This window comes from Poecilia latipinna, unplaced genomic scaffold, assembly GCF_001443285.1.
Source record: "Poecilia latipinna isolate Pla-1442-1.1 unplaced genomic scaffold, P_latipinna-1.0 Scaffold129, whole genome shotgun sequence".
NCBI lineage: Eukaryota > Metazoa > Chordata > Actinopteri > Cyprinodontiformes > Poeciliidae > Poecilia > Poecilia latipinna.
The window spans coordinates 27,053-51,133 of record NW_015112745.1 but is presented as its reverse complement, the minus strand read 5'-3'; the positions used below and the strand labels follow the sequence as shown (position 1 = coordinate 51,133).

The 24,081-nt window shown below is 38.6% G+C and overlaps 1 protein-coding gene across 1 annotated transcript; it reads right to left on the bottom strand.

Moving 5' to 3' along the window:
• Positions 1-125: 125 nt before the first annotated feature.
• On the bottom strand, positions 126-23,249 carry LOC106945119 (mitochondrial intermediate peptidase). The gene is made up of 19 exons (XM_015028556.1): positions 22,783-23,249; positions 22,474-22,647; positions 21,239-21,327; positions 21,048-21,134; positions 20,882-20,945; positions 20,616-20,798; positions 19,267-19,423; positions 19,098-19,146; positions 18,596-18,656; positions 18,414-18,466; positions 16,342-16,495; positions 16,136-16,213; positions 15,426-15,633; positions 14,688-14,797; positions 14,529-14,603; positions 13,726-13,842; positions 9,068-9,189; positions 8,033-8,106; positions 126-394 (listed from the first exon to the last, which is right to left on the bottom strand). The coding sequence occupies exons 1-19, from the start codon at positions 22,927-22,929 to the stop codon at positions 294-296; spliced, it is 2,103 nt and encodes a 700-aa protein (XP_014884042.1). The 5' UTR covers positions 22,930-23,249; the 3' UTR covers positions 126-293.
• Positions 23,250-24,081: the final 832 nt, after the last annotated feature.

Below are 24,081 nucleotides of genomic sequence, written 5' to 3'. Positions count from 1 at the left end.
GCTGTAGAGTTGAATTACTGAGAATAGAAACAAAGAGAAAAGACTAAAGTATTCAGAAACCCAGAACTTCTTGACTTTCAGTGATTGGTTCAACTCACTGAAAAGAAACAATCTGACTGCTTGTCTTTAAAGTTCTCAAAACTCTTTAATTCAAATTAAGTTACGTCAACAGGTACATTAAATGAGTCAATATGACTCCATGCGTTACTATAGAAAACGTGTTGACAGTGAATTTACAGATAAAGTGAAGATGTGGCCCGGAACCACCTCCGTCAGCTGGATGTGTGTGTCCATCAGCTTTCAGAGTCCAAGAGGAAGGTCTCAAAGTTCGGGTTGAGCTCAGACACAAGCGCGTCCACAAAGTCCTCCATAGTGGGCCGTCTCTGCAGCATGCCTGTCTCACACAGAAAACACAACGGTTTTTAGGTCAGTCAGCCGAAGCTTTGGTAAGGCTCTGGTTTGAGCCAGTGCCACATTTTCATTTCCACATAAAAATCTTAAAACAGTCTAGCAAAAACAGTTTCAGACATTTTATCGTATAATAAACTTTCATATATTTAAAGTTGTGTCTGCAAAATGTGACATGTATTTGTGTTCATCCCCTTTGTTATGATAATCCTCAATAAAATCCAACTTGATCAATTGCTTTCAGAAATCACCCAATTCATAAATAGCACACACCTGTGTGTATTGATTATGTCTGTACCATTCTATGTTTGTTTTTTTCCTTCTTTTATTCAAACTGGACCTTTTTATGAATTGGTTGCACTGGATTTTATTTAGGGGTATTTATGGTTTGAAAACAAGTCTCAGGGTTTCCCACAGTGTATTATAAGCCTGGCGGGCCACCAGGCTTTACTTGTGCCCTCACCAGGCTTAGCAGGTTTTCTGGGGGGAAAACCCTTAAGTCTCCACCACACTTTTCAAATTTTCACCTGTTAAAAAAACCCCCCACAAAAACAATTCATTGACTGTTACTTCCACAGTGATAGAGGAACTTTTCTTCCCTCCGACTTTTCTGTATAACAAATGCGGTGGAGTATATATAAGTGCGCAGGCGAGAGCGAGCTCTAAGAAAGTCTGTGTGATTTCAGAGGCTGTCTGCCAGCTCATGCGTGGAGGACTCGCTCGCTTTACAATTCAGCTGCACACTTGCTTTGAAGTCAGTTCATTTCCCCTTGTGCAGCTGCCAATGTAAATAACACCCCCCTCCACCCCCCTCCTCTTTCCTGCATGGGTCACCTCCACTGAGCGCACACACACATATACTAACAGACCAGCATATCTGCCTGGACACGCATGACTGGAAATGAACTGAATACAGACTCACCAACACACACACACTCACAGTGGGGAGTTTATCCTGCTGCTGCCACCTTGAAATAGAGACAGCAGGTACAAACTACTCATCTTGCATGAGAACATTGGGGGGAGGGGATGGGGGATTATCCTCTCCTCTTACCCACCCGTCACACCCTGCCCCCTGGCTACAAGATGATACCAACGGTGCAGGGGTCTATAACACAGAGCGACCGCAGGGTTCCTGGATGCCTGGGAACGAGACGGCCACATGAAAACGGTGATATCCACCCAGCAGTGATAACCTTAAATCACAGCTGTGGCCACGGCTGAGGACAACGAGTTTATGGCCGCTTTAAACTGGAGACCCGAGTGTTGAGAACAACTGGATATTTTAAAGACTAAAGTTACACATAAAGTCCAACAGTTGCGGGGGAAGTAACTTGTTTTAAATACTTGTAACCTATTTATGGCCTGCAGCTCGATTCAGATGGATAAAACTTAGGAGGAGCTTTAAGAGTCAGCACCCGGTTAAAAAGATGATCAACATTTGAAAAGCACAGAGGTCAAACCGAACGATTTAAAGTGTTATTGAAAATTCATTTTCCATCTTCGAGTAAAAAAAAAAAAAAAAAAATTGGGCGACTTGCTGTCCTTTGAGCTCCACTTTGCGTATTAAATATCTGGTTGTTTTACATATTTCTGTTAATCTGGTGTTTTTCTCTGAGGTGAAACCTTTAGCCTGTAAGCCTCAAATCAAAACCTCATCATATTGTTAATTTACTTTTCCTCTGTGCAATGCACATGATTTGCTTTTAGGTGGGATCATTGTAAGTTAAGTTTTTTTTATTATTTCAAAATTAATTTGACTCCTAGTTGACCTATCCATGCGTTCTTTGTTGCTGCTAAATTAAAAACTGGGGGTCATTTCTTTTTGGGTGAATAGTTTGTCCCTGATTAGCCTGTGATTATTAAGGAGTTTGTTTTAAAGTGAAACAGATGTTTCTACTGTGTGAATACTTGAATAATTGAATGCAACAGAAGCATCTTAATCAATAATACTCTGCTGTGCTCAGTATAAAAGGGTGATCTGGAAAGGAAAAAAAATGCAATACATATGCTATGTATTTTTGGTCAACCATGTCGTATGTTAAACACTAATGAGTTTTTTTAGTATTTAATGTGACACAAACTCAACGAAAAGCAAGATTAAAAAGGTCACACAGTTTTCAAACATCGTTAAAATAAAAAAAATGTAAAAAAGTCTACATCCAGCCACCTTTACTCTAATACCACAAATTAAATGCAGTTTGACTAGTAGCATTCCAGAATAACCTAACTAGTATTTAAAGTTCAGCAGGGTGTAACATTTTCTCTGTATAAATACAGCAGATATTTCAATGAGACCACAATTCAACTTCTAGGTCAACAATGCACTTTGTGGTCATAAAGTAGCTCTGGAAACCGCCCTAAAATGACCAACTCACCGATAAAACACGGTGGTGGCAGCATCATGCTCTGGGGAATCTGGTTAGCTCTTTTATATGAGCGTACTACATAAAATCTCAGTAAAATATACTGGTATTTGTGCCAACTCCGTGACAAAATGTCAAAGGATGTGAATACTTTGACATTTATTACTTTGACATTTATTGAATTATTATTGCAGGCAAAGTATTGTTTCCACATTGGAAACAACCAGTCTCACTCTTTATGATCAGTTGTGACCTTTTTGATTACAAGATAATCCAAATAGTTTCAGATCGACTTCCAAATTAAACAGAAAACATTACTGAGTAATTTTTTTTGTGTGTCTATTTTGGCTCCAACGCCTGAAGAACAGATGAAATCTGCACATTCACACAGTCGGTCATCCATGCAGCCGGCTCTGCTTCCCCCCCCAGCAGCTGAAGCCCAGATACTCTCCCAGTCTTTTAGCATGCTTGATAGTGTTTCAGTTGGCAGAGGTTTATACTAACTCTTGGCCGAGCGCTGAGGAAAAACCAGAGCCAAACTAAACATAATCTGTGCTTTGTGTCCATTGTTGTGAAAGCTTCAGGATGGAGGCTCTGCCATGTGAGTCATCTCGTATTTAAGAGTTTCCATTTCCATTCATAATGGCTCTGACGCAGCCATTGATGAAGGGGCTTCTACCCGTTACAGTCATCTGAGGGCCAGCGTCGTACGCCAACTTGGCCGACAGAGTCTGGGTAAAACAGCAGGTGTTAAAGGACACATGAGGAGAAACGGCCGCTGGAGTTCTTTTCTTCAGAGTGCTTTTAAAAGCCCTTTGAGTGAGAACAGCAATAATAGCCCCTTTTCCTGCATGAAGTGTAAAATCTGATGTGAGGACATTCAAATCCATGACTCCCTCTGCATTTAACTACAAATATATTTTCCTGCGTGTGAAAATTGTGTTTTTTTTATTGAAGAGAAATGGAAAAACAAGTACCTACACTGGTATGTAGGTATGCGGAGTCTATGGAGAATAGCTAGGATGGTGGTCAAATGTAGAGCCAACATGTCTGCGTTTTCCTGCTGCTCTGTGCTGAGCTTCCAGACCAGTTCCTATCTAGTCTTTCCATTAGCTTTGGAGAAATAATAAATATCTGCTAAGATGGCAGTAACCTTTGTATTTATGGAGAGAAAAGTCACTATGAAAAGTTTGAGAAACACTGCTCTATTTAGAATATTAAAAACTGAAGTAAGACAGCATGGAAAGCCAAAATATTGAACAGTGTCTTCTCATATGACCACCAAACAAAAGTACAACCATGTCCGAATGTAGCCCTCAAAGCTACGCTCTGCTTAAACTTACTCTACAATCCAAAAGCATGTTTATTTACAAACAGGGTGGTGGGGCGATGGCTATCTGGAAAATGAAGAACTCTGTAGCCTCTAGCAGCTCCGAGTCTCAGTAATGGAAGCTCTGGGGATAAAATCTCTGTGGAAATGCTTCAAAATTGCTGTTCTGACTGCAGCTACTGCTGGTTAAACTCATCAAACCTCTCAGTTACACCTAGAAAATGTTATACCATAATGGAAAAAGCTAGTAGGTGTTTTATGATCTACATTCTTTAAAAAGATAAAAAAAAATATAGCTTTCCAGTTTAAAACAAGCAGAGCAAATAAACTTGGTTGTTGTATAATAGCCTTAAGCTACATTTCTGAGAAAAAATAAAAAAAACGTTCATGAGCTTATAGATAAAATTAAATGTCAAACTAACTCATCTGAGCTGTAAAGGTTTGGCTTTTTGTGATTTACTGGTTTCGTTAGCAGGCCACTTACACCCACAACTTGGAGCAGTCATAATGTTACATTTCTGCTTTAACATGTGAATAAACCGACAGCAAGCAGTAACTCGGTACATCGCCTAAAGTCCTCTTTGGTGTCATCTTCCCTGTAATTGTATTATTCACATATTCTAGGTTGCAAAGATCTGACAGGATTATATGATCCCACACTTCAAAACACATCGCTGGCTGCTTCAGTGGCTGCTGCAGGTAGAGCCAGTCGAAAACATGTCAAGGTGCGAAAAGCAGTTACCTCCGTCAGGCCCGGAGGCAAACCAGAGGCCCACTGACTCTGTAATTGCAGCTTTGAAGTTCAGGAAGTGTTTCCTCCAAACACTCACTTCAGACGGGTCCAGAAAACAAGCAAGACAAGGGTGATGACAAACACTGTGCAGTGAAGCTCTTCGTTTCGGACATGCCCTTTCTCAAAGTACAAAAAGCTCACCGTTAGTGAAGATAAGCCATTTGAATTCAGAAAAGCAAACTTTGTATTCATGACAAAACACTTTGGCAGAGGGAAATGTGCATTGACTGGCTCAAAGCATTGTGCCAACTTCATTTTAATCTAGCCAGATCTTCAGCTCGAGTGAAGCTGTTAAAGAGCACAGCTATAATTGCTCTAATTACAAGACTAATTGCTACAAAAACAGGAGCAGATGTGCTTGAAATGATTGTGTGTTACAATAGCTACCTCCTAAGAAGAGTGTGCGGTCCTCCTCACATGGTGTCATTTGCAAGACAGCCGCTGCTATAAATGTTTAATTGTTGCCGCCAGTACAGAGCTTTCCCAGCACATGTGGGTGAGAGTGCACTTATGCAAACTGAGGGAAAGACGAGCATCCTGACACAATCCAGGTGTGGAGTTGACTTCTAAAAGCGAAATTAGTCCCAAATCTCCTCTAGAATAAACAGAACCACGTATCTATCAAAAAAATTATCTAGGAAGTCTGTTTAGATCCATATTTTCTAGCATGATGGAGAACTATGACACTAGCAGAAAGTGATAAAAAGGTTGAAGGTTATTAAAGTTTTGCATCCAGTCAACAATCTTAAAGGAGAAACCATCAGCAGTTCAGAAAAACTGATTTGAGACGTTGAAATTGAAATTTACTTACTGTACCTGCTTCACCTGTACTGCCATTTTGGCACAATAAGCAATCAAAGTGTTCATTTCCAGTGTTCAGCCTGGAGAATGAAAGCCCTCTCTGTAGCAGGACCTCAGGCTCAGTTCAGTTAGTCGATCACCTTTCACCCACTCCTTTCTTTTTTCTTTTCTTCTCCTCCAACTCGCCCTGTCCTGAAGCCTCTGCTGCGGATTTAATAAATGGGTTTCTATTCAGAACTTTTCTTCCTGGGAAACGGCCAGTTCTGGACCAGGGAGGCGTCCAGATAAACACTGGCCTTTGGGCCTTTGGCCTCTGGGTCCCGCTGCTACGGTTCCCCCTTCTATCACCTCACAGATGAAGACTAGGAAACGTCACCTTTATGTACTACATTGGAAGGATTATGTATATTGGTTACCATCTCTCTCTTTTCTAACCCTACTGCTGCTAAAAAAGTAATAAGTCACAACAAAAAACTTTTTTTCATTCCCCAGCAATGTTTCCACTGTACTTTAAGTGTATTAGAGAATGAGTTAAGGAATAAAGTGTGAAGATCTACATGTTTTACTACATTTTGTCGTCTTTTAGATACTTGTTCGAATCTAGAGAACACTTGAGATTTAGTTGTAAACTTTTCCAGACTGTGTAAAACCCTGTGAGCCATAAAAATTGAAATGAATTCACTAATATGGTTTTGTATAACTGCTTTGTGATGGTTGGATGAGAAATGCAGGAAAGTCTTTCTTTAGTTTAATCATTGCTCCAGACAGGAATAATAGAATAATTTGATGACTTTTTGGTTTGAGGGACATAAAACATGTGAATCTGGATTCATCATCTAGCAATTCTAATGTTCTTTAATATCTTTTAGAGTATGTTGCTAAAAAAATGTAATGTTTTTACCATAGAATAATTATTTCCACTGCAGACGTTTTTACGGTCATTCTTGACGACGATGATTTAAGGAAAGGAAAACCTGCCAGAAGACTCAAAATGGGTTTTACCCATGCTGCACACAGTGAGTAGCAGCTCTCACTTCAGAAGAAACCAATAAAAATAAATGTGAGTTTAAGAACAGTTCATTGGTTGAAATAAGAAGGGTCTAATTATTTGGTGGCTGAGATTTTGGGGACTAGAAAGAGGCGACCACAGGGCTGGTGACCGCAGATCGTTTGTATTGTACTTCCTTTCAGTGTCATTATTTGGGAGATTAACAAACTCCCCGTTAACAGGATTACTGCAATGGCCAAACTTAAATTCCTATTCTTGGCTGCTCTGTGGAAACTCGGCAACAAGCAGCCTACGCTCAGATCCATCTTTAGGTCTGGTTTGGTCAGTGCTTCACCCAAATGTGGTTCCTGCAGCAGAGGAGCAGGCGGAGCGCTACTGTCAGCTACGTCCAACAAACTTCCAGAAAACTAATAAAAACAGCCGAAACACCAACTTTCTTTAAATAAAGGCTAAAACCCAACTTTTGAGTGTTATAAAAGAACTCCAGACAATGCTATTAAAAATTTACACTTTCTAAGACAAGAACAAAAACTAAAATCATGAATTTTAAGCTAACAATGAAAAAGTAAGTGCTTCATAATCTTTTACTGAGGTAGTACTAATGTAAGACGCTCCTTTACTGAATAATATGTTTTAATCTCGGTTCCCTCATCCAAAAACATGCGTTTTTAAAGAATGCTATGCAGCATCTTGGTCACATGCTCCAGCTTATCTGAAGAAGTCATGTATTCGGTTCATTTACCGGGTTTCCAGCTTTGCAAAGTCAGCAGCGCTGAGGGCACAGACACTAAAACTTATAATCAGCAGTTTCCGCCTCGCCTTCCCTTTCTGCTTTGGTCTGTGGACAAATGCAGGCGGCTGGAAGGCAGACAGAACAGGCTCTACATTCAATATCACAGAGGAGTGCTGGCTTTGTCTCTGGGACAACAAAGCTCTTGTAAACAAAGATAAGATCCAGAAGGTGTGTTTAACGTTTAAATATATGTCACAGAGGAAGAGGCTGTTAAACCGCAGCAGCTGGATGAGCTGCGTCTGTGCTTTCAAGGACGTCTTTCTGCTTAAAACGAGACAAAACAAAGCAAGAAACCCAAAGAGCTTCTTGATTAGTTTGTCCTGACAGTTAAAACTAATTGCCGGCATACTGGTGATGCAATTAGACATGCCTTATTATACTCACAAGAAACTAATACAATGAGGAAATTAATTTCTGATAAGATAATTTCCAGTGGAATCCCTTTTCTGCATGTTTATTGTGATTTGAAGATTTCTAGTATTAAAAAGGAACTCACTCCTAAAGGATTTATGTGAAAAAAACTTGAACTTGCCTTCCACCATCAACATTGGCTCTTTAGCTCCTCCATGAGCCAGCATCTCCCGTCGGTAACGCTCACCCATGTCCCTGACAAAGACACAGAGGGACAGAGAAAGACAAAGAGGAGAAATGATTAGACATGCCATTATCCTCCCATGTCAGAACCGTCCTATTACTTTACCAGGGCTGCCACAGTAAGTGAAACGAAAACTAACTTAAAAAGAAAAGGTAGAGGAAAAAGCCTGGAAGCACACCAGAGCGTCTGAATTTCAAATAAAGCTCTGCTTTGTCCAGCTTTGTCTCTTTGTGTTGTTACAGGATGTGGTGTAGACTCAGGTGTGGATTTGTGAATCAAAGCAGAGACTTGCTGGTTCCAGTTTCATGTTTTGCATGTAACATTTAGCATCAGGTTGAGACTCAAACAGTTTCCAGAGGAGGCGGCCTGTCAGGCTGAATCAGTCTCAGGACTTCAGACATCGAACAGCTCAACACCATGTCTACATCCATCATTTCACTTTCTAAAAAGCAAGAAGTTTAAAGGAGGGTATTATTTATTTTCCCAGGATATGGTGCCAATTTATATCACAACCAAGTTTTGACGCCTTGAAATTGGGCCTCTGTCTCTTTAAGAACCTCCTACTCTTTCCAACACCAACAAAGAGAAAGAGTTCTGAGAATACGTTCCGATACGACTCTCCTTAGAAATTATTATTGTATTATTAAGCTATAAAACTTTACAAAGTATTCCTAAATATCTATGGTTCATTAGTTAAAGAGCAACTGAACCATTAAAAGTGACTAGTTTCTTGCCAAATGTTGATTTTGCATCAATTCATGAAAAGTGTCTTAAAAGCTCATATAGCATTGCTAACTACTTATAAATAGGTGATACAGCCCCCTCCCAGTAGGATGCATCTAATTTTACATTTCTTCCAGTTGCCCTTAATTCCTTGAAAAAATATACAAACCAACAAACCAACAAAGTGGTTTTGATCCTCAGTTTTTAGGGTCTTCAACCTGAATGATAATCATGAAGCCTTAAGCTCACCTGTTTAATGGATCCTGAACGAAGCACTGCTTCCACACCATGGAGGCCACGGCCCGCGACATGAGGTAAGAGTAGTACTTAGCCCCGTAGCCAATCAGGTGGCTGAATCTCAGCTGCCACGCCTAAAACAGAGCAGCCAGGGTAAAACTGTAGATCACTTCTGTTTGAATGGATTTTTCAGGGAATATAAACTTCTTGAGAACGTTGGCCATCAAGTACAAATAGGTGTATTAGCATTAGTGTGTTCACATTCACAACAATAGTTGTGAAAGAAAAACCTTTTTTTTTCCACAAAAAAAAAACTGCTTTATCTTTTTTTTCCACTGAAAAAAAACGATAAAGCAGATGTGAACAGTTAATTTATGTTATTTCTTTTAATCACAATATTCATATAGTTTTAACACAATAAATTGAATTACATAGATGAGAAACAAGAAGAACCGTATACGAAAAATCCTAATTCCCCTCTGGGAGATTTAATCCTTCAGGTGGAGATGATAAATGTGAGCTTGTTAAGAACAATAAACGTACCACACATCATGCCCGCAAGGCAGAGAACATTTGTGTTTGAAAAGATTTCAGTCAGCGCCTGACTCATAACTGCTGGCAGCCTCCATTTTTAATGCAATATGCAATTACATTATCCTCAAATTTAAATACGGTTTTTAAAAAAGTAATTGCAAATGTGTAAAAAGGATTAAACAAATTAATGTTTTATTGCAGCAGCATATCCCCATCCTGATACTTGTAGAAAGATACAACCTTATGTTTTGGTAAATTTAGTCAAAAATATATATTTTTTTCTGCTCAAAAGTCTCTTTGCTTTTAACTTTTAACAAAGTTTTTTTTTAACTGTAATATTTGTTAAGTTTGTTAGTGTTTTTGATTTGTAGCACATTACTTGTTTCCCCGAAGTATAAATATGACATGATACGTTTCTTTAAGTATCCCTTCAAAATGGGAAAACAAGAGAATAGGCTATTAGAGTAAGGCAGGTGTGTTGATCCATGTAAACTATGAAATGCTACAAGAAAATTAAGAGCCAGTCCACTTGAGTTATTCATATAATAAGAAGGAAAGTAGACAAAAAAATGTATTGCAGCTTACAAGGTCCTTCTATTAAAAGGACAAACAGGGAAATTCCTAAATGCCAGTAAGCCCCGTTCTCCTCCTTTCTTGTTTCCCCGGTGGATGCCTGAAGGGGCCCCTCACCATATCTATAAAGGAGAGGTTTTTTTTATGATCTGTGCATTGATCACTCCGGGGAATTCAGCTGGCAAACATTCAAAGACTCAGCAAGACAAGTTTACTGCTACAGTTAATGATAACAGACTGCACACTTTTGTAATAAAAGTTGATCTTTCTCTAGAATTGATATTCTTTCATTATTGTAGGAGTGTTTGCCCAGCTAACAATGGGATTCAATATGAGAGCATAGAAAACATAACAAAGAGGACAAAGAAATGCTTTTGTTTTCTGATTTAATTTATTGAAGTGGTGCTTTGTTAGTTTGTTCAGTAATTTCAATGATTTGAGGAATACAAACAGTGGCTGTTTTGTTATCTAAGCTTGGAGTCTTTGAAACAAAGCGAAGAAAAATAATTTGGGTGTAGTAGACAAACATATTAAAAGGATGACTTGAATGGGATTAGTGGTTTTCCCAGAAATCCCCAATTCATGTACTGAATGCATTTCTGCATAAATGAAATCCAGAAATAAAAAAAATCTTGGAGGCACCAATTGTGAAGTTTTGAGCCAAAATGGATGATCCAATAAAAAACAAATTGGAACAATGAGATTAGCATTGATCGCAACATTTTTAATGCTTCCATCAGGTCTCGGCCAGGTAGTGGTATTATGGTCTACATGGTTTAGTATTTCAAAACTGTCTAAATGAATGCTGCACACTGCCAGTAAGCTGGTAGAAAAACAACTTGACTGTGACAATTTTCCAGATGTGAAAAACCTGGATCGTCATACATCAATCTTATTAAAGTAACACTGTCTTCAATTTACATTTAACAAGACATGAGCAGCTTATCTGTGAAGCACCTAACTGCAGAGAGCCTGACTAACTAACCAGATAATTGGTATACTTGTTTTGATCTAAAGCAGAATAAGCAAAGCTATGAAAACATAACTTTGATGTTACAATCACAAAGTTTAATGGGGTTTTATATTGGTGTAGTTGCTGAAGTTTATTTATGAAACTAATAACATAAAGGTTTCAGACAACATTTTAGCTGTAATATTTAATATACTATCTTGCTATTTTAGCAGTTGCAACAGGACTAACTGTTGCTACTTTGTAAAACATAATTTATTTGTGAGTAATTCCCATTTTCTACAACGGTAATAAGCAATTTTAACATATTGCAGCACTCACCATATCTCTGAATACGTCAATAAAATGTGTCCGCAGCTAAAAAGCAGCTGTTTGAGAGTTTAAACCCAAGTGTTGGCTGATCCTCTCCAAATGTGGTCAAACAGCTTTGAAGCTTCGTCTTCCCTGAGCGATGCAGCAGTGGGAAAAGTAGTCAGGCTCTAAAGTGTCACGCTGACATGACTCTTCTGGGCTGAGGGGACTTTAATAAGAGGAAAATGCACTCTTGAGAGGAGTCACGGCTGACATAACTTTGTAGCGAGGAAAAGTTTGCTGTGTAAAACAGGTATACAGCAGCTTGGATCACAGAGATTAGGAGGCCTGTTGAAGCTGTTTGACGTCTAATTAAAATGGAAAATGCACAGTAGTTTGCAAATTATTCTAATCCCCTAAACATTTTGTCATTTTGCGGAGTTCCGGGAACGAACTGATATGTCTTTTGCGACACAGAAAAAAACATACAAGAGCGAATAATAGTGAAGTGGGAAAAAATTATTGCACCATGTCAATACATGATGAATATATGTGAATATGATCTCATATAAACCATTCAATTGCAGCTGTGGCTTCATGCTGGGGTCATTGTCCTGCTGGAAGCATGATGCTGTTTCATAAAGTCTTCCAGGCTCATGTTCAGTGTTAGTACTCTATTTTTATGGAGATGTATTGGAGTAAAGAAGACTTAAGAGAATTACATGCCACGTTTATCAGATTTTTATACTGAAAATAAAAATGTAAACAGTGCATCATTTTTCTTCACAATCACACTCTACATTGGGATGGCATCCCAAATAAAGTTCCAATAAACAACATAGAAATTTGGGTTTGTATCATGACTAGATGTGAAATAATCATTCATAAAAAAAGAAACTACTCTACTTACTTCAGTGTTTACAAAGAGTATAACCAACTTTTCCTTGCAATTGTTTGCAACACATCTGAGTCAGTAAAAAGCCGCCACTGAAGAGCTATTTATTATTTTTGGAGATCCTTTAAGAACCCATCACACTATCCGTGCAAATGATTTTTAGACTCCTAAACTTCTCTTTTGTTTTTAATCCCTTTGCCTCAAATCGGATGATTAACATCAACATTTCTAAGAGATCGCATGTGGGTGACGCGTCAGCACAATATCCGTCTGATCCTTTCAAAAGACACAAAGTAACTGCAGGCTTTTCATTCTTATGCGGGAGATAAAAGACACGTTACGCTCCTTCCACGCTCAAATTGTGTCTTCTTCATCATGCTCCACCACAACTGCATAATTCCACAAAAAGAACATGCAAGACATGAGCTGTTGTGTAATTAACGCTTAAAAGGATTGGCTCATTGTTGAAAAGAGGAGAAAACGCACAAAGAACCAAACAAATGTCTCACTTTCTGCTTGTTGGTTCCCCTCAAACATTTTGATCTTAAAATTGAGCATGTGGTCTGTGTTACCCGCAGCTGATCCTCTCTCTTAGTACACAACAGGAACCAAGAACTGTGCAGTATTAATGACATGTGTCAAAGCTAGCTTAACGGTTAGATCAAAAAGGAACTGAGATAGTTTAACAAAAAAAAAAACCCAACAAACTCTCCAATGATTGCTCTCAATCATTGGAGAGTTTAAATAAGTTCTTTCTCTTAAACTGAGGAACATGACTCAAGATCCAGCTCTGCACAAAGTGTCTCATTATGGTTTGGGAAGCTAAAGAGCACTCAGCAGTCCAAAAACTACCGTAAGATTTACGGAGAGACAAACAAGCAGGAGTGCTGTGAAGAGAACCGCAGGCCTGGACGCTGACATTATGAGGCAATATTCAGCTTTTCTGCAATCTCTATTCCTGATGGCACCCCACATAATTATAGCTCCAAGGGAATTCTGTGAGAAGACCATTGCGAGCTGAAATATGGCTTTCATTTTATTCCATTTTGCCTCTTGGCCCCATCCTTTCATCCACAGCTGCAGAAATGGGGGGAAACTTGGCTCTTTTTTTCATTAAAGGGCTGGGAGGAAGAGTTTAAAATATTTCCCATAGGAGAGCTCATAGAAGGACTGAGTGTGCTCTGTTATTTCAGGAGAGCTTTAAACGGGGACTTTAATCCTATAACTGCCACCTAGTCTGAGGGGGTTATACATAAAACGAAGCAAAAAGTGGAGAAGGAAAGGTTCCCCTCCACGCTTTGGCATTCCAGTCAAATAAATGATCGTGTTTTTAAAGACATCATGATAATGAAGAGAGTGCAAGTTAATCAATAGGCAAAAAAAATGCTCAAGATGATTGGGACGTACCGTGTTGGGTGTGTAAGGCAACCCATAAAACTTCTCTTGCATCTCCTTGAGGATTTCTGTTGTGGAGCGGTTCTGTGGTTTGCCATGGTAGATCTGGTCCAAGGCTGCATAGAAAACCTGACAACAAAAAAAGAGAAAACTCAACAACAACAACAACAACAACAGAATGAGAAGTAAAACACAGGAAAAAGGAACCTTATAACTCAGGGACAAGCTTAACTGTGGCTTCAAAAACAAAAAGACAAAATGATAAAAGCTGCACCCTTACCTTAGAAAGCTCAGGGCTCTCCCACACACAGGAATGTAAATTACCACTGGAGCTGCCTGTCGTTTTTTTTTTTAACGTTCACATTTGCAGCATTCTTTGACAAGGTATCTCAAGAATCATGAAATCAGATTTTAGTTTTCAATAAATCATAATGCCAATCATATATACTGTTCTGCTAATTTCATAACGGATGCTAAAAATAAAGGGTTTGGCCCACTACGGTGCAGTCCAGCAACATCCAGATATAATCTTAACTAATGGAAGCGTCTTTTGAATCATATGTTAAACTCAAGGCCAGCAAGATAAATCCGAGGTTTTTTGTATGGTTAATTAGATATTATTATCTGGGATCATAACATCTGAATAGGGACACACCTACTTAAATAGCATAATTGAATTCACTATTAGTTTAATGGAAATATTGTAATAGTCACACAAAAAACTGCATTCAAGCTCTTGTGATCAAAACTCGTAACAACCTGAAAAGTGTTGAATTTAAAACTCCAGTTAGATTTCCAGAGGCTGGGGATTTTACCTGCAGCTGGGTGTCTGCCGCTCCGCACACCTTCTTGGACTCACACAGGCGAGCTACCATGTTCTCAGGCAGAGGCTGATGAAACACAGACAGAGTAAACCTGTCAGCAAGTTTGTCTTTTAAAACACTACTCTCTTCATTCTGCGGTGTCAGTCATACCTGCCCAGTTTCAAAATGACGGGCGAACTGACTGATGACTCGATAGTCTGTGGCAAAATACTCCATGAGGATGGAGGGGACTTCGGCAAAATCCGTCGCACACCTGGTTCCTTGAAGAGCAACATGAAATCTTATGAACTTTGACTTCTCATGAGTAAAGGTGAAAAGTGTAAAAAGAAGGAGAGGGGGGCATGGAACATTGGAGGTTAGGATTAAGTTACAAATTAGGCCGATTTTATGAACACCTTAGATTTCAGAATCATGTTTAAACACATTTAAACAAGACAACCACTAAAGCAGCAACTACAAGTTTAGTCAATATTGTCACACAGCTAATGATCTCTTAGATTACTTGGCATTTTTCAGAGTCATCTGACACCACCTGCAAATGGTGTTGAGCGTCCTGTAAACCCTGCCAGAAGACTTACACTTGATCGGATTCACTTTCCATTTCAAATTCACTGCGATGAAACAAAAACCCTCCAGGTCTGTGTCAAACAACGTAATTCTAGCTCGTGACATTTGGAACTACACACAGTCATCATTTACGGACTGGGAGCTCATATAGCTCATAAAATGTCAACCAGAAAACACCTTCTGTGCTGTTGGATTGTTATTACTTCACTAACTCCTGTCTCACTTTCCAAAGTAGACTTTAATTCAAATAAGCCCTTCGAGCTTTGCATGGTTACAATTTGTGATTTGCTCAGAGGGGGTGTGCGTCCGTCCTCGCTGCACCTGTCACGTGTTGGTAGCGAGTCCGTCCCAGCATGGAGTGCATGGCGTGGCCCATCTCATGGAACAGGTTCTCCATCATGCCCGGGGTGAGCAGAGTGGGGGCGCTCTTGGTGGGGTGAGGGAGGCTCAGCATCAGCACGACGACCGGCAGCTGGTACCGATCCGTTTCCTGGCACCAGCGTCCGCCCCGGATGGTGAAGTGACAGTCCTGCATGGACAAGCATAACGTTGCATCCAGTGAATTAGAATATTATTGAAGAGTTCATTAATTTCAGTAACTCAAGGGAAGCACATAATTTTAATAATTACGCACTCAAAAATGAAACCCCTTTATGTTTTGAATTAGAGAAGAAAAATAATCTCCGATTTACAGCTGAGGCAGCAGCTTCAAATTGGAGACTAATATATCATTTATCAATTATATATCAAACACAAGTCATGTTTGACATATGCAGCCAATCTACAACTACTATAATTGCTTTATTCTGCTATAAAATGGCACTATGTGCCTGTACAATACATAACACTACCACTTTAAATGCTGTTAAAGAATATATTAGAAATTTTAAAGAAAAATTTTAAACAGTTCTGACAAAGCTTTACAAAAAAACTGAACGACTGGTGGCTGGCTACAAATTTTGATCTGTGCCTTTTGGTGCAACCCATTAAGATCTAATTCAGACCTGATGTGAACTTTGTTGTTTACTTACCTGATGAGGTTTATCTCGTCGGTGGAAAAAGTCGCAGTAGATGTATCCCAGCAAGCCTTCAGTTTCATGCACCACAGCCTAGTGACAAACGCATGTAAACCTCATCATAATCAGAGCACAAGCTGTATGTAAAAAAAACTGACTTCCAGAGAAAAGTTGTGATTTAAAAACAACCGATAAGGTTTTGCACAGAAGATTTCCATCACCAGTTTGCGGACGTCCTCGCTCCACACTTCTCCAGCACCGGGATGTTCAGACATGAGGGAGACACCATACAGCTGGGAAAAAAGGTTGTTCAAACCCTCCATACAAGCACCAAGAGACAAGTAGGGACTGTAGAGGCTCGGTTCAATGTTGTATCTGGAAAGAGCAAAAGGAAAATCCAATTATTAAAAGAGGGAAAAAATTTATTTTCAACCAAATGGAAGACAGATTCTGTGATATGTTTGCCATTAAGTAACCTTCAGGATTAAGACCTGACCCTTGGCCGCACTTATATTTCTACATTTCTTTCCAAGCAATAAAAACAAATCTAGTTCCTCATCTTATTTTGAGGAACTGTCAGACCAATAAAAAATAGAAATTAATTAATTGATTCAAAATTTAATTCTCCACATCTGAACCCTAAATAACATGGAGCAAAGATAAAGATGTGCAGGCCTTGTGATACACGTCACTGAACTCAAATGCTTGTTTACCTCCAAAATTTAATCCATGAGTCATTAGTGATTAATAGATTAAATTCAAGTATCAGCTCTGATAGTCACACACATTTAATGCACTGCTTCACTCTCCTCCATACTTTGCATAGTGACAACATACATGTGGGTCCTCGCCAGCTTGGTTTTCCACAGTTTCAGTTCTTGTGAACTGTATTAAATTTTCCTCAAATTGTAGGTGTGGCCAAGTTTAAAGAAATATTTTCTCACAGTGTTGAAAATCAGGACATCTGACTTACTTGAATGGCAAGTTCTATAGGAGATATGGGCCTAAATTCATGTGTGTAGGAGAAGACATGCATCTAAAAGTATAAGAATAACAGCTCTTGGGGACAGGAATTGAAAAGCCCTGATTTAGGGTAACAGGAAGTTAAAAATGAAAAAATAAAACATTTTCAACACTTTAATTAATAAAGTGAAGAATAAATTACAACAATGTTTCAGTGTAATACATATGAAAAGAATAGTGTGGTTTGCCTATAATTGCAGTACCAGTAATTTTACTCAAAACATTTTTTTTCTTAAAGGGGCAGTATCATGTATTTTCCAGGCACATTCAGCTTACTATGCTACCTTCAAGTTATAAAAATGCTGTATATATTAAACATTGCTTAATAGAAATCTGACTTTGTGACTTTAAAATTGAGCCTTTGTCTCTTGGGAAAACATCTTCCTCTTTCCGACGGTCCACCTTCAAGGCGTAATCACAACAATGCTCTCATGTCGTTTAGAACTGCTCTAAGAGAGTTGAACTGAAAAGTAGTATGTGTAATAAGTGTTACGATTGGCGTCGTAAACTTAATTATGCAAACATGAGTTTGCAGGTGCCCATCCTTGATTGGCTCCCAGAAGACAGCGGACATGTCCAATTGGTGGCCTGCCAGAGGAGACGGATATAAAAGCTGCTGCTGCGGACTTAATGAACCCGCAGCAGATTGGCTGGCGGCTACAGCTCCAAGGAGGAACCGAGTGGAAAGAGGCAGCACTTTGTGAGAGCAAGCCTTTAGGAACACCTGAATTGCTGCCATGTGAGACTAAAGGATTTCTCAAACATACAGGAAGGAATCAAAGCAGCATTCTAGATATGTTTTTGATGAGGGAAAACATTATAACATGATATAAAAATGTTAAAGTTTACATAAATACCACCCTTTGACGAAATAAACATACTCAAATAGAGTGTTGAGTATGTTTGACTTTTTCCAGTGCGAGATAATGCTACTGCAATAAAAATGTTAATTTATTTTAATGTTTTCTACACATATTTAGTTGCGGGAACTCCACATCAAGTCATCTTGGTATTATGAAAGAGGAAAACATTATATTAAAGATAAAATAAAGATTTTTTTAAGCTTTCTCAAGCAGGAGATGGAGACACCACTGAAGCAGCTCCCATGCTTCTCCCATATCATCCTTTGTAGCAAGTGACACCTGAGGCACAGTTTGGTTCCACAAACTGAGAGAATGGAAATATGACCGTCAAAGCTCATCACATAAAGACGACTTAACCTGATTTTTACCAAATGACAATGAACTGGAAAACAAGTTAAGGTTTCCACCTTTCAGCACGCAGGACACCACTGAGGAATGGATGATCCCAGGGCATTAGCTCCTGTGGGAAAACAAGAGGTTACAGATTGTTACTGAAGCTTGAACTAATGTTCAATATTTAAAGTATCAGGGTGTATAGTAAAGGAACATTGTCTTGCTTGTAATGGGGAAAAAAAAAAAAAACACCCACAGCATTACGAGGGTTGAGCTTCTTCTTCATGTCTCTCATCATCTGAAAATCTTTTGCTGTTCTGGGAGATAAAAAGATAAAAGTAACAAGTTATGAGCTAACTGTCTGCAGGCGTTAATTCCTGGCTGTACGCACCTCTTTCAGCACAGGGTCAATGGGGGGCAGAGCCTATCACAGCATGCATTTGGCTGAAGGCAGGGGAACACCCTGGACAGGCTGCCAGGCTAACAAGCTCACAATAATTCCTGTGGGTAATTTAGAGCACTCTGGTCCACCTTTTCTTTTTGGACTGTTTGAGTAATTCTCCGCATGCAGAATACAACTGCATAAAATAAGGAACCCAGAAGGCCAGAGGCTTTTGAGGATAATTACATCTATTTGACTACATTTTTAATGCATAAATGGTTTTAAGTAACGCCCACAGAGTTATTGTAGCTTATCAAGGCAGATATAGTATATTTAAAGACAAAAGTAGCAAAAAAAAAAAAAAAAAACGTCATACCTCTGTGACAGCTTGTCTGTTAACAACTGGAGAAAACTCATCACAGTTTCTACAGAAGATGAGAAGGGTAAAGTTTAAACATTTTCTATAAGCATCGCTGGTGCTCCAACAAACTAAAATATTTTTTAGCGAACTAGTTTTTTTTTAACCGGGTTTTTTACTGAGTTACCTGGATTTTTGGCCATGGTTCCTTTTAGTGCTCTGTGTCCATAGGAGTCATAGCCAACCAGTTTGGCCAGTTTGTACCTGCACTTCAGCAGCTCCTCCAGACACTCCATAAGGTCAGCATTGGGATAGAGGTAGATCCTGTATGCAATCTCTCGTAGCTAGATAGTGGACATACACACATATACATTAGTGTATATATAATCAATGTTAATGGCTAGACATTTTTTTAAAAACCTTTATATGTGGAAATAAATTCATTAGATTACTACTGTGGTATACAGGAAGATCTAAAAAAAACTGAATATGGTGAAAAACTCCAATATTTTTGCCACTCATTTCAGAAAGTGAAACTTGTAATATATACATAGATTCATAACACATCTCATCGTGCAGTCTGGTGCCTCTCTTCAGGCCAGTTTGCTGAACAGCAACAACATGGCCATGGCTTTGGACCACTGTATATCTCTGTTGCTGGTGCAATTTTTTCTGTCGCACTTTTTCCTTCCACTCAATATACTTGGATACAACACTGTGTAAATTACCAGCTTATTTAGCAGTTAGCAGGGTATTGTTGAATGTCTTCTGGACTTCTGACAAGATTGTGTAGCCAAATGAGAGACTATTTAGAGGCTCAGGAAACTTTTGCTGTTTTGAGTTAATTAGCTGACTAGGGTGAGACATCACGAGTTTCAAATATGTAACCCTTTCACAATATTCTACATTTCTGAGTGACTGAATTCTGGGTTTATGTTATCCGTCAGCCATAATCATCATGATTACAATAAATAAAAATTGCAAGTATGTGATTCTGTCTGATGAATGTCATTGATAAATGAATTTAACTTTCTGAAATGTGTGATAAAAAATATTTTAGTTTTTAAAGATATGCCTCTATGAGCAAGAACTAAAGATGTATCACTTAGAAAAACCATAATGCCAAAACAATTCCTAATACAACAAAATATATAATTCACTTTTTTTTTAAATTAACCATGTATAAGACAGAAAGAACTACTGAGATCAGAAACTTTACATGAACTGAGCCTAACTATGGTTTAAACCAGTGTTTCTCAGCCCTGGACCTCAGCGCCCCCCTGCTCTGCATGTTTTAGATGTGCCTCTATTCCAGAACAGCTGAATCACATGACTGCATGACCATCAAGTACTGCAGAAGCCTGTTAATCACCCAGAGATACAATCCAGGTTTGTGGCAGAAGGGAAAAACCTAAAACATGCAGGGCAGGGGGGCGGTGAGGACCAGGGTTGAGAAACACTGGTTTAAACTGTGGCAATGGCGCCACCTGTTGAACAACGAGGGAAGTGTATTAGTGCTTCAGACTATAAACATACCAAGTCATCAGGGGAATCTGCATGCAGTCCTCCAATTTGAATGAAACTTCCGTCACTTGCAAAGTGGACCTGCAGATGTTTGGGAATCGCAGACTTTGCGATTCTGTTGGGCACATGAGAGCCAATCAGAAACTCGTTGCTTAGATCCAGGAGCTTAACGTGAAGAGCAACAGCCTCTTTCCTCTGCAGGAAAGACAGGAGGGATAAGTGGAGACATCCTAAACAGAATTAGTCCATCAGGAGAAGCACATAAACTAAAATCTCACCAGTTTGTCATCCAGATGAATTCCGCTGATTTCAAAATCAAACATGAATAACTCTGCCACTCGCCTAAGAATAAAAAAAAAAAAAAAATATGTAAAGCTTGACCAGGTCTGAACAATCGTCACTTACAGCAAAGTCAAAAACGAAATAGATTCCGAATAAATGTACTTTGTGTCAGGGTCCAGCTCTGCCACAACTTTTGCATTGTCCAGTAAATTCTTCAGGCCCTTGCATAACTCAACATTAGTGTTCAGCCTGCAACATAAATTCATAGACATGTATGCATGAATATTTCACAATTTGCCAGCTTTCACAGTTTCTGTAAGTTGTGTAACGTTGTAAAGACCCAGGCATCTTACTTCTCCACGACTGTGCCAATGTCTATGCAGGTCTTCTCTGCAGCTTCACGGTATGCTGGGTCTGGATGGGCCACTTTTATAAAGTCTGCCTGAAATTAAATTAGACAATGAAACTAGGACTGAGCATTTATTTTTAGGTTTAGATGAAAAAAACAAAAACAAAATGTCCTCAGACATGGAGGCAAAGTTTGATCCGCTGAACGTTTGAGTCGTAACAGGATTGACAATTTCCTCAACTGCAAGTGTAGAAACAAACAATAGTTGATTTAAAATACAAAAACAACAACAATGGGGAACAAAAATAAAGGCAAGAAACTATCATTTTATTGGCTTACTCTGAGATTAGCCACTGACTAAATTAGTAATCTTTGGTTTTAGAGTTTTGACTTGTTTGAAATAGTACTGCTGAAATACCTGGCATGTTGGTAAAAGCGCTGGCTTGCTTTACAGTGGCTACCATTGGTCCCTATATTTAACTATTAATTAAGCACATTATATTTTAAATCTCTCCAAACAGCTCACCTTGGGTTCATTGACCTTAAGTTTGTTTAGAAACACAGGCTTGAGTAATGCTGGACTTGAAAAAGATGAATTCATTTCATTTCATGACATTTGAATTACAACAAATAATGTTTTAGATAACATTTGTAAACAACCAATTAGAAGCAGCAAAAAATGGTTTTGCTTTTCTGTTCTCACAAAACAGAAAAGCTGGTAGCTTTTATTATGGTAGTTTTTCTCAAGGATTTTATTTTTTCTTTTAAATTAAACAACCTATACAGAAGAATTCAATCCTTAAAACAAGAAACACATTTATGTCATAACTTTTGGTGTAAATACTGTGATGAACTGAACATACTGTATGCTTACTAAAGGTGGTGATACTGTAAAAATAGTGACATCACCTGGAGGTGACCAGAGGGGCAACAGCAACTCGTATAGAGCCAGCAGCCCCACCACTGGCCTATGTAGTATTGTATCTGTTTTTAACATGAACACTTTTTTTAAGCCACCCTTATTAAGAATCGTGTCCCAGCCCATGCCTACTGATGGGTATAAAGGTGCTTCATCCTTTAAGTCCTACAGATATCCCATTATGCCATAGCCCTGAATACTCCTGCCCACTTGCATACAACACTTAACTGAAAAGTTTCTTCTTCTCCCCTAAATCAAAGTAAACCTTACTGCTTTATTGCATATAAATATCTGACCACATTTAAGGGGGATAAACTCACCAGATCAGCCACTTTGCACAACCCATCTGACAGTTGGTCAAAACACTCCACTGTCTCCACACCTGGAGAGCAGGAGCAGGCTCTGTGCAGCAGGAGCTCAGTGTTTTTCAGGGCTGTCTGTGTGGCTGCCTGGAAGCCTTCAGGACAGCTGAGCTCTGGCACTCCAAACAAACCCTGGTCACACAAACACATAAAATGACAGGAAATATGTCATTATGTTGACCAAAAAAACTGCAGCTTTTGTTGATCCCTGCACAAAACTGTTACATTAGTAAATACAGCAGGTGAGAATGTGAAAAATTTACAAACCACGTTTTTCTCAACCAGGTCCAGCCTCCTGAAAGGTTTGGCATTGAATGCAGCTCCAACAGGGGACCATGTGGTGACTTTTCTCCGTACATGGGTCCACAGACTCCTGTACTTCACCAGGTGAAGCAGCCTTTGTGAAGCAGACATTGTGAACTAAATCTGCTGTAACTCGTCTCCTGAAGAGCAGAAAGCTCTACCGCAGGGTTAACTGTTGATACTGATAGAAAGTGACAGAGGGCATGCTAAACTTTAGCCTTTACGTTAGTCTGTTTGGCAAGTCCAAAAATAAAATGCGTGTCTTTAAATATCCCGAATACATTAGAAACCTTTACATCTGGTGGGAAACGAATATTTATCTCTAATAGAATAAAAGAGGACCTATCCAACTAGCATGAAAGCCGATAGCATGTTAGCTCATTGCCTACTCAATGCGAATCCAAACTTTTGTACCATCTCGCCCTTTCGTTAAAAAAAAAAAAATATATATATATATATATATATATATATATATATATATAAGTCCTTTAAAGATAAAGTAAACGGGTCTTACTAGGTCTCGTTATTTATTGGAGACGTTAATGTAACATATTCTGCGTGAATATATCTTACAGGAACGGGTGTTTGCGCAAATGCAGTGTGTCGAAAGTGCGAATACCCATCGAAATCTGTCGTCATGCGAGTTCTTCCTATAAAAAGCAGGCAATAAAATAAAATTGTATCACTTAAACGTTCACACCTCTTGATATTGTCACATTTCGACATGTTACACCCACAAACTCCTGTGCATTTTAATAGTAATTTTATGCGAATATTACTTTAAAACCATCTAATATTACTTGCATTTCATGTTTAGTTCTTACAAAATTATTCGTTTTTCCATAGATTCTCAATATGATTTACATTATACTTTTATTATAAACTGCACATGCCGACTTTCATTTCTATCAGTGACATCTGAAGACAATTATTTCTATGGATTTTATTTAGAGCCATCACATGAATAAATTTATATACACACGTCACTTTTCAGATTAGTGAAAAAATGTTCTTTACTTCCATTATAAACTTCTTCGTATTGTAAATCCAAAATAAAATTTTAAAAAAATATTTACACAAACACTTTTGTGGATTTGCAACAAAATATCTTTAGAAATAATGATCATGGGGTATTAATACTTTTGGTAGGCACTGTGCATAATCAAAATTTTGTGACATCCATTTTGATCGTACAGAGAATATTTTTAATTCTTGCCAATAAATAAAATGTTAATGGATCATTGAGACACATCATCATATCTA

Excerpts from the sequence above, each read along its gene's own strand:
- LOC106945119 (XM_015028556.1), bottom strand. The coding sequence starts at position 22,929 with ATGTCTGCTTCACAAAGGCTGCTTCACCTGGTGAAGTACAGGAGTCTG. Across the intron at positions 21,328-22,473 it reads TGTGCAAAGTGGCTGATCTG|GCAGACTTTATAAAAGTGGC; the intron begins GTGAGTTTATCC and ends ATTTAATTTCAG. Across the intron at positions 19,424-20,615 it reads CAGATTCCCCTGATGACTTG|CTACGAGAGATTGCATACAG; the intron begins GTATGTTTATAG and ends TCCACTATCTAG.